The sequence below is a fragment of the Crocodylus siamensis genome, chromosome 4 (assembly GCF_052110815.1).
Source record: "Crocodylus siamensis isolate JL-2025a chromosome 4, ASM5211081v1, whole genome shotgun sequence".
NCBI lineage: Eukaryota > Metazoa > Chordata > Crocodylia > Crocodylidae > Crocodylus > Crocodylus siamensis.
In genome coordinates, this window is record NC_143398.1 from 37876199 (window position 1) to 37888768 (window position 12570).

The window sequence follows — 12570 nt, forward strand, 5'->3', positions numbered from 1 at the left end:
TGTAGCTCTACCCCACTTCCATGGTCCAGCCACTGCTGCCACTCCTATCAGTCCACCTGCACTGCCCGCTACGCCACCTACCTTTCAGGATAGAGCCTTGGCCTGAGCAGAGTGTCAGCAGTGGCCAGGCCTTGGCAGCAGGATAGAGCCACATCCCAGCATACAAGTGGCTGGCAATATGAGTCCATTACTCCTCACACTGCTGGCATCACAGCTGCCATGGGAGTCCTGGTGCCAGCAGCAATGAGTCTCACTGCCCTGCTCTGCCCTCCCATACCTGGGTCCTGCCTTCTAGGCTGCTGTAGCCCTGTGCCTGCTGTAAGTGTACAAATTTGGAGGAGGGGGCATGTGCCCCCCCCACACCATCCCAACATGTCTCCTGTGCCCCACCCCACCATCCAGGCAATGCGTTATCTATGCCCCACCCCACCCAGCCTCAGACTTACCTTCATGGAGCTGCAGGAGTTACTCTCCACTCTGCCCAGCTGCCATGTGCATGTGTGCACACGCACATGCATATGGCACCCCCTGGCTGATCACACTCTTCCCACTCCCCCCAAGCAGCCTTTTGCATGCTAGAACTCTGCCAGCCTGCAAGGGGAAACCTGCATTTCCCACATCTTCCCCCTTTAAAAGAGAATCCATTTTTAAAGTTTGTTCACAACCCTTTCGTATATTCTTGCAACCCACTTTTGGCTCACAACTCACAGGTTGAGAAACACTGAACTAAATGACCTCAGGAGCTCTCTTAATGACCTGTTTCACAGTGCAAAGCACTACTTTTTCAAATACCTGAAGGGCTCTAAAAGGCTGTCTGCACAGCCCTCCTTCTCAGACTCCAGGGCTGCAAAGGGCTTTACCTTTCTCGCTCAGAAAATTCTACAAAGGTACACAGGTTTTAACATCAAAGGAAAAGTGCTATTTTTATTCTCTTAGGCCTCTAAAAAAACATGTTTCAGCTTCACAGACATGTTTTCAATTTACCACCTATTTTCTTTAAAAAAAAATAGGAAAAAAGAAAACCCTAACATTTGAAACGCTTAAAGAAAAAATGTAGACCAATGGAAAATGTTTTTATTGATCAACTTGTTCTACTCAGTCCCACTCCTGCTCCCAACCCCACATAAGCAATCCCACATGGTTTCAACATCACCATTATTCATTTCTTGGTTATTTTCACTTCCCTGTTATGCAACAGGATTTAAGAATGTTTGATGGGGACATCACATGAAATAAGAGACAGAAACTATAGTTTTACAGCATGTGGTTGTATTCTTAACTGTTAAGTATAAATATTAACATTATACAAAACAAAAACAGTTCACTTAAATTCACTGCGTTAACAAAATACTTTCTTTTAGGACTATATTTCCATGTAAGAGTTTTAAATACCTGAAAAATAAAGACCTGATCCTCCTCTTACTGAAGTCAGTTGGGATTTTCCCATTGACTATAATGGGAGCAGAATCCAGCAGCCCAGAGAGAAAGTGTGCATTGTTGCTTTAACTTTCAAATTATTTAACAAAGCTGCTAAATTTATTTTCTGACAAAGTGGGAAAAATAAACCAGGAAAGATACATCTAAGTCCAAGGAATACAACACAAAATACTGAATTCGGTTATCAAAGAAATTTGAGATTCCTGAAATTCAGGAAGATCAACCTGTCCAGGGCAGGATTTTCCCAGATAAAGACATCAGAAAGACATCAGAAAGGTTTCAGAAAATAAAGAAAGGCACAGTTCTGTAGAGATAAATTATATTTAACAATGTTTAAATTAAATCCCCTCCAGTCCATATTTCCCAGCAATTTGTGCTCATAGCTTGAATGGGAGGATCAGAAATGTGCAAATCTTAAAATACCCATACTAATGCAGTTGAGGTACCAAAGCTGCCCACTTCTGGCATATTAAAGAAACAATTAATTTAACAGGAAAGTGTGAACTTGATTTCCTACCCACAACAGATCTTGCTGTTTTTGACACCCTGGAAGAGAGAGAATGCATAATACTCCTTCATTTGAAGTTATTAAAAAAAAAAGAAAAAACATATTGTAGGCTGAACATGCAAAGCCTTTCACTTATGAAATAATTCCACTGAAGGTGATGGGAATTCTTTGCATGAGAGAGGATGACATATTTGAGCAAAGATTTCCAATTATAAAGTACCATTAAGGTGTTATTGAAAAGGCTGCTAAGGATCTTGAAAGAGTTCTGCTCGATTCACTCAACTCCAATATCAGTGCCAGGGTTGGGTACTCTTCATTCCAGTGGATGAACTAAAGAAAGAAAGAAAAGATTGTCATTTTTTTCTCATTTGAAACAGTCTGTTGCAAAAATCTATCATTAGGGCCTGTAACATTCCCAGTCATTCATCAATAACTTAAGGACTTTGTTTTACTCCTACAGCCCAAGTAATGTATAAGCGTCCAAATGAAAAACAAAACAAACAAACAGAAAAGAAGACCTAAAAAATTAAATCTTTATACTGGGCTCAGTGTGAAGAAGGCTGTACTCTCTCAGCTCAAGGAACATCTTTTCAAGTTAAAGCACAATGAGAAGATGTTCTTAAGTAAGATGAGAAGATGAGAAGATGTTCTTAAGTAAGCTTTATAAGCTTTTTCCAAGCTTGAAGTGCCTGCTCTCAGCTTCCCCCTGGCAGTACAGGGGCCCTAGGGGATGCTCCAGAACTTCCCTCCAAGCTCCCTGCAAAGGAGTTCACTTTCTCTCACTCTTTTTTTTTTATGTTGTCCTATCCTTTCTCCAGCAGCAGGTTCCAGCTAGTTTTAACACCATCTTGTTGTACTGAGGTGCAGGCAACAGGGGAGGAATAATTGGTTGCAACAGGGAATAGTGCTTCTTTAATGACAGTAAGAGCCCGGGCTTGCTTCTGGGTGTAGTGAGATCTACAACACTAGCTTTTTATGCACCTACCAAAACAGATGTTACAAAGCCTGCACGCCATTACCTCTGCTCTGTGGACAGAGGGCCACTGATACATCTTCAGGACTTATATGGAAGATAGCTACTGATATATCTTTCACAAACACTCTTTTAAAAAGAATCACATTCTGTGCATTAAAAAGGATTGTCAAGTACCTGCACCTCATGATATGTGCTGGACTTCTGCCTTCATGTGTCCTTCGATGAAAAACTAAAAAAGAAATCATAAATACAGGATACCATTTTTATATATTTATGTTCACAGTAACTGAATGGGATACTTAATTTATTCAGGACTGATACTTTTTAACAATTTAAATAATATCAGAAAATGTAATGATGATTCCAAACTCATGTTACCAATAGGAAAATGTAATTAACCATGTGTCTTAAAACATTATTTGCCTTGGAAAAGAGAGGAACCATCTTGAATACTATCTGAATGCCCTTTGTATATACAGGTTTGCAATCATTTGATCCTAGAGTGTCAGTAAAGTACAGTGAAAGTAACTTTAATGCTGTTTGGGGAGGACTGATGCAGCATAACACTTTTGCAGTTGTATATGACAAGCATATTTTATAAAGGCATATATGATAAATTGGCCATATAATTATATACAAAGAATTATTTTCTTAATCCCAAGTAAACCAAGCCAGAGTAAACTATAAAAAATCTTGAACAAATACTGTTTTCACAGTATTTAGATTCAGAAAAGGTGAGAAATTCATATCAGTAACATGAATCATCTTTGAAACATAGTGCCATATCTGTAATCTAGCAATAACAGGAGCAACAATAATGAGGGAAGAATAAAGTGTCTCTCTTGACTACAGTCAAGTATTCTTATGGTTTGCACCTCTTCAAAAACTCCAGCAGTGCATACTCTGGCCATTACAGCTATTTCCCCCATTTAGAGAAATTATTTAGATGAAATACAGAGAAAGTCTTGTTTCACTTAATTTTTATCTTGAAATGAAAATGCTGAAGGGCAGAGTCTGATACCTGCATTCATGTTCTTACGCTACGTATTTTGTACAGTTTTATTTGTACTTTGCAAACACATAGCCCTCTTTCATTCCTTTCAGGATTTCAGTACGAAGCAGTACCAAAATGTCAAAATAAAAAGTATGTGAGAAATTGCCTTTTGCCTTGTGCAATACCATGGCTGCCCTGATCATCTCAGATGCTCCAGTTAACAGTGCATTGGTTTAAGAAGAAAGGAGCTAACAGGAGAGCACTGTCAGCCAGAGGCCATGAATTTTGCCATATGATTCCTCTCCCTTGTTCCTTCAGAACCCAGATTTAGCAGCCCTTGGGCTGTGCTGAAAAACTTGCGCACGTTCCTCCTGTCCTATACAGAGGAATGAGTGACTCCTTGGAATTAGGAGCCAATGAGTCTGAGGGGAGATAAATAGATTTTCACAATATATGATTATTGCTAATTTGTTTTTTAAATGTTATACGAACCAAAATCTCAGAAATATGTGTCCTGATCTCTAATTAATAGTCTCTTGTCCCTATGTGGATTTATACCTGTCAAAAATTTATGTCCAAGAACAGTCAGAATAGTTGCAAGTAATAGAATTATTGCTGTCAGAGATATAACCTTTAAGGAGTTTTCATCTTCATCTCGACTCCGTGAAGATAATGCTGGGGGAAAAAAACATATTTGTAGTTACCAAAAATGCATGCTTAAGCAAAAAATGTCATCACAGTAACTCTGTCCATCAGAAATGTACCATTTTGCTGTCAACCCAAAAATGAATTCTTGATGACTTCAAACAATAATTAAGATCAGAAATGACCATACTGTGTTAAAGTAATAAAATTCCCCTATCTCAGACACTGACAACCACCAACCAGAAGGAGAAGTAAGAACTCTTTAGCAGGCATATATGGGATAATATGCTCGCAATATAGGATCTCAGAAATGTAGGCATTAGTTTAAACCCTGAAGTATGAGATTGATATCCCTCCATAAACTGTTTTTTTATAATTTTGGGATGTTCTTCATATGCATATACATTTCCAGTTCTTCAGTTCTTATTCCTTGAATACCTTGCTTCAGAATCTTCAGCAGCAGTGAATAGCATAGTTTAATCACACACGTGAAAAAAAGTCCTTTCATGAGTTTTGAATTTTTCACCTTTTCATTTAATTGGAAGTCCCTTCATAATAGTTCTCATGTTAAAAAACAAAGGGATAGATTTGCCCTATGTACATTCTCTAGGAATTGTGCAGCTAAAGTTGTATTTCCAAAAGGCTTCATGTTTCTCCATCTGCTTTAACCAGTTCATATAAGCAGTCTATGGTGTTAAGCCATCAATAACTCTTTTCTTGTGGCTGGACTTCCTTTGCCGATAAATAAATATGGGATGGACAGAGTCTAAGCAGAGCTCTCCATTTAGGTCAGGTCCACCTCCCTGCCACGTCTCACAATACTGCTATGAAGCACATTCTACCCACTCACTCTTGGTCCCCACAAAGTCCTGAGGCAATGTCTTGACCTGGTGGGACTCAAACCTTCATGTCCCACTTGCCATGAGAGAATCCTAAATACTTGGGCTCCTAGGAAGCTAAGATATAATACTCATAGGGCCAGAAGGAGAATAAAAAAGCATGACTCTAACCTAGTAATGAGGATAGCCCTCTGGAAGCAGGAAATCTGCCCTGTGGCCTCTGCTGACAGAGTTAATTCTGGTTTGTAATCAGTGACTGCCTGATGCAAAATGCATGAGCAGTCCTGACAGCAGGAGCAGTAGTGAAAGGCCTTGTGGACTGTCAATCTCTGGAACAGAGGCTTCTGATTTTGCTGGCAAATTCCTCTCCACTATTTCAATTCTTCATTTTGACATTCATAGATGTTCGGGTCAGAAGGGACCTCAGTAGATCATCGAGTCCTACTGGGCAGGAAAGAGCACTGGGGTCAGACGACCCCAGCCAGGTGCATGTCTAGCCTCCTCTTAAAGACCCCCAAGGAAGAGGAAAGCACCACCTCCCTTGGAAACCCAGTCCAAATTCTGGCCACCCTTACCATAAAGAACTTCTTTTTGATGTCTAACCTACATCTGCTCTCTGTCAGTTTGTGGCCATTGTTCCTTGTTACTCCAAGAGGTGTCCTAGTAAACAGAGCATCTCCTATTCCTTGCTGCCCCACCCAACCTCCCCCCACGAATTTATAGACAGTCACAAGATCATTTCTCAGCCTTCTCTTGAAGAGCTTAAAGAGATCCAGGGCCCTCCATCTCTCCTTGTAGGGCTTTGCCTGCTGGCCCCTAACTAGATGAGTGGCCCTCCTCTGAACCCTCTCAAGGTTGTCCACATCCCTCTTGAAGTGCTGCACCCAAAACTGGATGCAATACTCCAAATGAGGCCTGACCAATGCCTCATCGAGGGTAAGTATCACCTCCCTGGACCTGTTAATCATGCACCTGCTAATGCATGATAAAGTCCAGTTAGTTTTACTGATCACTTCATCACACTGACAACTCATGTTCATCTTGGAGTGAACAATAATTCTGAGATCTTTTCTGCTGCTGAGCAGGTCCTCCCCCAGCCTGTAAGTGTGCCGATGATTTCTTCTTTCTAAGGTGCAGCACTTTGCTCTTGTCTTTGTTGAACTGCATCCTATTCTGTTCTGCCCACTTTTCCAACCTGTCCAGATCTGCCTGGATTCGTTCCCTACCCTCTAGTGTGTTAACTTTATCCCGTAATTTAGTATCATCTGCGAATCTGGACAGAGTGCTTTCCACAGCCTCATCCAAGTCACTGATGAAGACACTGAACAGCATAGGTCCAAGGACCAAGCCTTGTGGGACTTCATTGCCCACATCTTTCCAAGTCATTACCAACCCATCCACCACCACCCTCTGGGTGCAACCCCTAAGCCAATTTGCCACCCACCTGACCATGTAATCATCTACGTCACAGCCTCTCAGTTTATTTATGAGAATAGGATGAGATACTGTATCAAAGGTCTTCTTAAAATGCAAGTAAATGAACATTAACAGTACATACCACACTGGATATCGCAGATTTGTAGTGGAACAGAATAATCTACGTCTGTCCTCCAGGCCTTGTAAAAGGAAAGGAGGAAAGTTATTTCTGTTTTGACAATATTGTAAATGACCATTCATTTTAACAAAATAAACACCAGTTGGTTAATTTACTGAATTTTCTGTATCTATATATATATTTTAAAGCCTGGTTTAAAATAGTCATATGAAGAATTCTGCTCTGGCTTATATTTGTGTCAGTGGTAATTACTTTGGGATTTATAAAGGATAGAGCTGGTCAAGATATTTTAGAATGATTTCCTGACAGAAACTGACTTTTGCACAATTTTGCCAATTTTTTTTTAATTTGAGGAGAATCAAAATGATGCTTCTTGCCAAAAAGACTCTAATTAACTTCATTTTCTTGCTGTCATTCTCTGCCTAAAACAAGAAGGAAAAATCAATGAAAGCCTTTCAGGCTGGCTGCTGGAGAGCGAGAGCACTCCAGCTCTCACCCCCTAGGTGCTACCTCCTGCCTGGAACACTCGCTTCTTAGGGGAAATCAAACCTTGGAGCCTCATATTCAGTTTCTATTTGTGTTAGTAAAATTCAGCTGCACAAATAATTCACAAAAAATACCAGAAAATACTTCCCAGTTCTGTTTGCAAGAATAACAAGTTTAACCTGTAACATCATACTTACTGTGCAGCATGCCCTTGTTTATATGGCATGCTTATGCCTATTTTTTCTAATATATTCTGCTATGCTCCTAGTTCTGGGTACATTTATCTGTTATTCACAGAGTCCTTGTGATGAATCTTTTAACTAGGAAAAATCATAGGTATGGAGTGATTAATTTAATAGTAGTTTGCCCTTAATATCCCAGTTTGCCATCTACAAATCCAAGAGATAAAGGAGAATGGCCTTTGTTTTAAATAATTCATACCAGCTCAGCAGGAGGTGGAGGCAGGTTATTCAAACTATAAAGCAATGCTCTTTGCATTATTTATTTGAATTAAGTCGCAACTGTGCCCAGGTCAGATTTGGCTGAGAAGTGACAGCCAAAGCACTGCCTGCTGTTTTTTATTTCCCTGCCAACTTGTTTGTTTAGTGCTAAGTATGTGTCAAAATCAAACAACCTACCTGAATGCAAACCTTTGAGCTACATATTTCACCCGGAATATTGATAGATGTAGAATCCGAGCCACCCTGACAGGAATAAAATGGAAAGCTGTTAATTCCATATCTGGGAAGCAATGAAAACGCACCGACTCTTCCCAGGTCTTTGCCTTTGTCACAAATATTATGTAATTTACTGCATTAAACCATGTGGTCAAGTCTTTCGTTCAAGCAGGGGAGGACGACGGCGCAATGCAACTGTAACAGCTCTGCTATTCAAGGTGGGGGGCCAGGAGAAGGGAAGGAAGGAGATTTGGGAAACCTGTGAAGAGGGCTCTTAACCCAGAACATTGCATAACAAAGCATTGTGCCTTGATGATCAAGGTGAATTTAACAGTGGATCAAGAGAGAAGATTGTGAAAGATTCTTCTTCCATTTTCCCCAGAAGGGCCAGATGCCAGGCAAGGGAGAAAAGAGCCCAGGCATTACAGATGGAAGGCTACACCAGCAGCACACAATGCCTCCACTTCTACAACCACATCTTAGGTGCACTGGAAGGGAATGTCCCCCACACTGCAGCTCTTGCAGACCTCCTCGTCACAGAGCCAGCTATTGAGGCTGTGCTCCAGGACTAGGATTACCCAGAGGGCAAAGTTGTCCTAAAAGATTGTTCTGCCTTTTTAAATTTGGTGGTTTATGGCTTGTGTTCAAAAAAGTACATTAATCAGACCTGTGCTTAATCAGGCAATTACAACTACAGACTCTGTCCTCAGTTAGACAAAACTCCTGTTGAAGTCAGGAATAAATTAAATGAATGTGACCTTAACCACTGTATTGCTGCACAGATGTTATTATTTAAACTATGAATAATTGTTTAGGGAAACAATGGCTCAGGGTTAAGTCATCTTGAAACTCTGGTGGAAACTGTGCATAATCTTCCAGTAGGGACAGCTTGTAATTTATGTGGGCTACCATCGCATCCAACGTAAAAAGAACATAACAGTCCTGTACCTTAGGAGCAATAAAGATAATGGACATTTCTAAACACTTTGCAATATCTGCCCATGACCTAATATTACTTAATTATTCCTTTTATTCTGTCACCTAAACATCCTGAAGACTAACAAGTCTGGACTGTGTAGTTCTTCAGACAAAAACCCACTGAAGTCAAGTGGCATCCAGCACACAGTAATTCTTCCACTTTATACAACTGAGGCTTTTGTATTCCCTTAGTGACAATGCTACTGAGCTCAAATAAACAGAAAGATAGATCAGAAACAAAAAATAATATGTTCAGAGAACACTACTGAGGTTGCAAGTGTTTGAATATTAGGAAATATCAGATTTACAGTTGCCTGCCCCACTTTAATTCTGCCCACTTATGCATCCATGCCATACTCTAAATAAGGCAGGAGTCCTGAAGTAAAAATAGTACAGTATGTAGTCATGCACTTAAAATCTGTATCCTAATATATATGCACCTAACTGGCGGAGTGGAGAGCACAGATACCATCTTTACCAAAAACATCAAAGGAAGATGACCCACTGTGTGCCCCTGAAGCAGCATGAATCTAATACAGGCAGTTATAATCTTGGACTTAACTACATTAATGACCCATTCAGGAATACATATCTATATATATTTTACATCCCAAAAACAATGTTAACAAGCATTAAGGTTGCTAAACTAAGCATTCCAAAGTCTTTTTTCACTGATGTGACTCATTTCACTTCAGTACAGTTATAATCTCAAAATTAATGTAAGACAGAAATATGTATAAGCATGGGTTTTACAAATGCGTTCAGGCAGCAGAGCCATAGATGGCACAATGAATAAATCAGATGAAATATGATAAGGCAGCCTTATTAACAGGAACAGCTAAGAAATAAAATCTACAAACCAAAGAAACTGAATAGTGTGTCCCAAAAGATTCACAGGAAGACAGCTCCATCTGGTTACACACCAACACTGACAATTGTGCCTTGGTTTGTGATGTGAAAGAGACCTGTATCTGTTCTTCTGTTCCAGAAATTCTCATTTTCCATACTAAAATAAGAGGAGAACAACTGTTACTTTTATACCTACTCATGTACATAAGAATAAGTTATTGTTTTACAACACCAGGGCACTAGAGTCCATACTGTTTTTAAAATAAAATTGTATATCAGTTCAAATGTTATCAACTATCATACCACTAACTATCTTGATTTTACCAGGTTATGTTTTATTTTGACAATGTTTAATTTACTATGAAGTTTACACATGGTATAGTGAGTGCACTGTCAAACAGCACTGATACAATTCACAGGATAAAAGAACATGATTATTTTGCTAAAGAGGAAGCTTTACTTACTGGAAAGGGAGTAGTTGTGGGACTTATTTAATTAAAAATGGAATGGAATTTTGATATAATTTAAATAAATCAGGTATTTACCTGGGAATTTTCCATGAGCAAATGGGCATCTAATCCATGACCCCTGCTTGGTGGTAAACTGCAAGTAAAGACGTTGGTTAGAAAAACAGAATTTTGCTATTTGAATTTGTGGCTAGACGACTAGATAGTCACCAAGAACATTTATAGACATGCTCTGGGAGGTGGGGAGCACTTTAATTAGTGAGCCATGCTAATTAAAAGCACCCAGGCATCTCATGTATCAGCGTCCTCTGCTGAAAAATAGTGGCAGGGAACTTTGAACTGAAGCTCATCGAACAAGCTTTAGTTTAAAGCACCCTGCTGCCATTTCTCAGGGCAGGGACACTGATATGCATGACAATGGAGGGAGTTAATTTCCACTCTTCAAGCAGACTCAGTTAATCAAACCTGCTCTGGTGCACTGGATTTACAGCACGTCAGAGCAGCCTCGCTGCATGCTTATAGGAACCCCCTATTACCAAATGCAACAATGGAACTATCCACAACTTCCCTACTACTCCAAGCTATGAAACACACTCAGACCTCGATTCTGCAAACATTTACTTTTTGGGCTTAACTTTCTACATCTATGCAGTCCCACTGTGTTAAATCATTTCCATTGATTAATAGCATAAAACAACAATAATCAAGAGCTAACTACTAACCTTCATTGGACATTTTGCCTGAATAAGGGCAGCAAGATTTGATCCAATAAAATGTAACACAAATACCACTTGTTATTTTCAAGGCATTTAACATGCATCAGTGTTCCCATCATGGAGCCCTAATATGTTCCATTATGCATGGAACATTTACATTTTCATATTAAGTTACAAGTGAGTTTAAAGTACAATAGCCAACCTCAATTATACCACAGTTATATCTACCCAGCACACCAAAGGGCTGCAGAGGCATTGCAAGTTCACTGAGTCCCCAAAGTGTAGAGGGAACAGGGGGAATAGGGGTGAAGGCAGCATGGGAGAGGGTAAGGGAAGACTTACTTGTCCAGGTGCTGCCCAGATCCTAATGCCCCATTCACTCCCCCCTCACCAATTATTACATATTGAGAGCAAGGGTATGCCTGCTCTTGGAGAGGCTCCTTGGGGGCAGAAGCCCATTCTACTTGTTCCAGTCACCCCCACTCTGACCTCCGATACAATGCTTGGTGTGGTTCTGCCCTGCCCAGCTCCTATGGCCGGGCATTGGTTGTGAAGGGCTTCCTCTGCCACAGCAAGGAGTCCCAGCAGGGGAATGAGGTGGGGGGAAGTTCTGGCACCCATCATAGTCAACATCTGGGGCAGGTACCCCCCTCAACCTGCCATAGGTATGCTAGGTGCAGAGATACCCCATTTACAGCTAGCTCAGGTATCAGAAATTGCAATGAGAAAACTGTGGCCACATGGCTTGTGGTACCTGAGTTACCTCATTCAGACCAGCCATGGGCACTGTATTGTGCCATGTAAACATGTACCAACTGTAGATACTGTTATTCAAAAATATAAGTGCCCAGACATGGAGTTAATCAGCTATTCTGAATAGCTATTGCTGAGTAACCCCATATGCATACAAGTCTTTTACTTACAATTGAGCCTTGCAGTACTAGGACTGATTCTCCTCTCTCTCATAAAGCTTTTACATGGATTGATCTCAACTGATTTCCATGGAATTACCCCCTAATTTAACTAATGTAAAATAATCCTTAAGTTCTGAAGGCTTGGCTTGCCACTTTCAGGCACCTTATAACTGAACAAAGTTGGTACAGAATACCACCTAAGCAGAATCACTAAGCTGCAAACGAGTTGTGCCCAGTGGTACATGGAACAGTGGAAAAATCAGGCCCAGAACGATTATTCAGTATTAGCAGCTGTAGTGAATCTTAAATACAAAAAAAACATGGTAAATGAATAGCTATATCTGGTTCTTGAGTTTCCTTTATTGTGAAAACCCAATCCTGAGCAGTCTTGTGCCATCCACTTTAAAGACCATCAGGACAAAAGAGCAAATATGATCCCATGTTAGCTCTATCATTTTAACTGCCTTCCCTAACACAGCCTCCTCATATACTCACATTTTGAATTCCCTTCATTTCTATTTCCTTTTTG

At 40.2% G+C, this 12570-nt stretch overlaps 1 protein-coding gene across 5 annotated transcripts in view; it reads right to left on the bottom strand.

The window, feature by feature from the left end:
• Positions 1 to 1071: 1071 nt before the first annotated feature.
• The window catches only part of IL17REL (interleukin 17 receptor E like), a 68153-nt gene continuing 56654 nt past the window's right edge, over positions 1072 to 12570 (bottom strand). For 4 of the 5 annotated variants that reach the window (XM_090042130.1, XM_090042127.1, XM_090042126.1 and 1 more), the window contains 7 exons: positions 10490 to 10547; positions 9956 to 10101; positions 8079 to 8144; positions 6958 to 7015; positions 4474 to 4590; positions 3096 to 3150; positions 1072 to 2275 (listed from right to left, as the gene is read on the bottom strand). In XM_090042130.1, coding sequence (XP_089898256.1) covers positions 2236 to 2275; positions 3096 to 3150; positions 4474 to 4590; positions 6958 to 7015; positions 8079 to 8144; positions 9956 to 10101; positions 10490 to 10547 — 540 coding nt within the window. In that variant the 3' untranslated portion in view covers positions 1072 to 2235. The remainder of the gene's footprint in view (positions 2276 to 3095; positions 3151 to 4473; positions 4591 to 6957; positions 7016 to 8078; positions 8145 to 9955; positions 10102 to 10489; positions 10548 to 12570) is intronic. The other variant, XM_090042128.1, reaches the window with a different exon arrangement.